This window comes from Protomyctophum bolini (assembly GCF_963924005.1).
Source record: "Protomyctophum bolini genome assembly, chromosome: 6".
In the NCBI taxonomy this organism is placed as follows: Eukaryota; Metazoa; Chordata; class Actinopteri; order Myctophiformes; family Myctophidae; genus Protomyctophum; species Protomyctophum bolini.
The window spans coordinates 50194183-50196682 of NC_137867.1; the positions used below are offsets into that span (position 1 = coordinate 50194183).

General features: G+C 41.7%; 1 protein-coding gene across 1 annotated transcript in view; it reads right to left on the bottom strand.

Moving 5' to 3' along the window:
- ap3b1a (adaptor related protein complex 3 subunit beta 1a) overlaps positions 1 to 2500 on the bottom strand; it is a 76317-nt gene that overhangs the window by 26036 nt on the left and 47781 nt on the right. Inside the window, 2 exon segments of the mRNA XM_080766385.1 lie at positions 568 to 686; positions 1196 to 1250. Coding sequence (XP_080622511.1) covers positions 568 to 686; positions 1196 to 1250 — 174 coding nt within the window.

A 2500-nucleotide genomic window follows, 5' to 3' on the forward strand; every position in this document is an offset into this window, starting at 1 on the left:
ATTTCAAAACAGCCTGTAAAACTCTATTTAATGCTCTCAGACTATAAGAGGATACACGAGGACATTCCTCCGGAAAACCTCACAATACCTTCTTAGAAGTAAGAGTGTGGGATACCGGCCCTAAATCGGCCCTGATAACCAGTTATTCCACACAGAGCACACTAGCCAACAACAGAATAAAAAGGAATTTTGAGAACCGAACGGATGATCTTTTTAAAGAATATAAAATTATATCGGCATACAGAAAAAAACAAAAATCTTAAAGACTATCTAGTACACAGCAAGCTAAAAGGAATCAACACACCAGGGACCAGAATACTTCAAACCCAAACATCAAAAATAGAACTATACAAAACGCGTGTTGGAGATTAAACAACAGATAACCGCCAGAACCAGCAACTGCATTTATTTAATCACATGTGAAAAATGTGGTTTACAATATGTCACACACACTTAATCCACTTCTTAATCCACTGTTTTTCATTAAAACGTCTTTGTCCTAAAACTGTCCACAATATGTCACACACACACACACACACACACACACACACACACACACACACCAACCTGCTCGGCCGTGGTAGAGAGGTCGGACAGGGACAGTCCTTCCAGGTCGGAGCGGAGGCTCGAAGGGCAGAGGTCAAAGGCCGCGGAGGTCACAGAGGTCACGGAGGGCGGGGCGCTGACTGTGGGAGGGGGAGGAGTCACACACATCATCATCATGACGCTGTTAACCAATCGGTGCCAGGAGGAACCCCTTTGTGTTATGCTTTAGCTGTTGGAAAATAGCAGATCTACAAGCTCGTAGCTCGGCACCTTGTAGGTCTGCTATTTTTGAAAAATCGTGAAAATGTGGCGCAATTCTTTGAATATGCATTATTTCAGAGCGAACCTTTTTAAACTCAAATCTTTGCTTCACATAAAGACCTCCAGGAAAGGGTTCTAAATCTTCTAAATGTCATTAACATATGTGTTTTTTGCAAAAAGGGTGAAGTGTCCCTGATCTCTCTCTCACATGCACGCACACACACACACACACACACACACACACACACACACACACACACACACACACACACACACACACACACACACACACACACACACACACACACACACACACACACACACACACACACACACACACACACACACACACACACACACACACACAGTGAAGCAGTTGTATACTCACAATCAACCAGATCCAGTAAAGACACTTCCTGTTTAGATGATGACGTCACTTCCACCTAAAAACAAACAATATGGTTATTTTGGGTTGTCCCCAATTAACACCGTGAGCGCCACAAAATGTCAAGTTTCTGTCGCAAATTACCGCTGTCCTTCCATTGGCTCTTCTATTGAAGAGCCAGCAGCTGATTGGATGAACCGGACGTAACAATCGATAATTTCCGGGACAAAACTTTATTTATAGCACCTTTCATGACATTAAATGCAGCTGAAAGTGCTTCACAGAACAATGGAGAAAAAATGTAATAAAAGCAAGGCATAAACATAAAAAAAAAACAAGCAGTAATGCAATACAGTGAGGACATGAATAACAAAAAATAAAAGATCAATTAAAGTCCACTAATAGTTCTCAGGCCTGGTTTTAAAGTCCACTAATAGTTCTCAGGCCTGGTTTAAAGTCCACTAATAGTTCTCAGGTCTGGTTTAAAGTCCACTAATAGTTCTCAGGCCTGGTTTTAAAGTCCACTAATAGTTCTCAGGTCTGGTTTTAAAGTCCACTAATAGTTCTCAGGTCTGGTTTTAAAGTCCACTAATAGTTCTCAGGTCTGGTTTAAAGTCCACTAATAGTTCTCAGGCCTGGTTTTAAAGTCCACTAATAGTTCTCAGGTCTGGTTTTAAAGTCCACTAATAGTTCTCAGGCCTGGTTTTAAAGTCCACTAATAGTTCTCAGGCCTGGTTTAAAGTCCACTAATAGTTCTCAGGCCTGGTTTAAAGTCCACTAATAGTTCTCAGGCCTGGTTTTAAAGTCCACTAATAGTTCTCAGGCCTGGTTTTAAAGTCCACTAATAGTTCTCAGGCCTGGTTTAAAGTCCACTAATAGTTCTCAGGCCTGGTTTTAAAGTCCACTAATAGTTCTCAGGCCTGGTTTTAAAGTCCACTAATAGTTCTCAGGCCTGGTTTTAAAGTCCACTAATAGTTCTCAGGCCTGGTTTAAAGTCCACTAATAGTTCTCAGGCCTGGTTTTAAAGTCCACTAATAGTTCTCAGGCCTGGTTTAAAGTCCACTAATAGTTCTCAGGCCTGGTTTAAAGTCCACTAATAGTTCTCAGGCCTGGTTTAAAGTCCACTAATAGTTCTCAGGCCTGGTTTTAAAGTCCACTAATAGTTCTCAGGCCTGGTTTTTGTCCTCTGGATTGTGGCTTGCAGGCAGAAATGGGTTTGGACAGGCGGACGGACGGACGCCTGTCTTCGCCTTATTGTAGACATTACATCCTTATTGTAGACATTACATCCTTATTGTAGACATAACA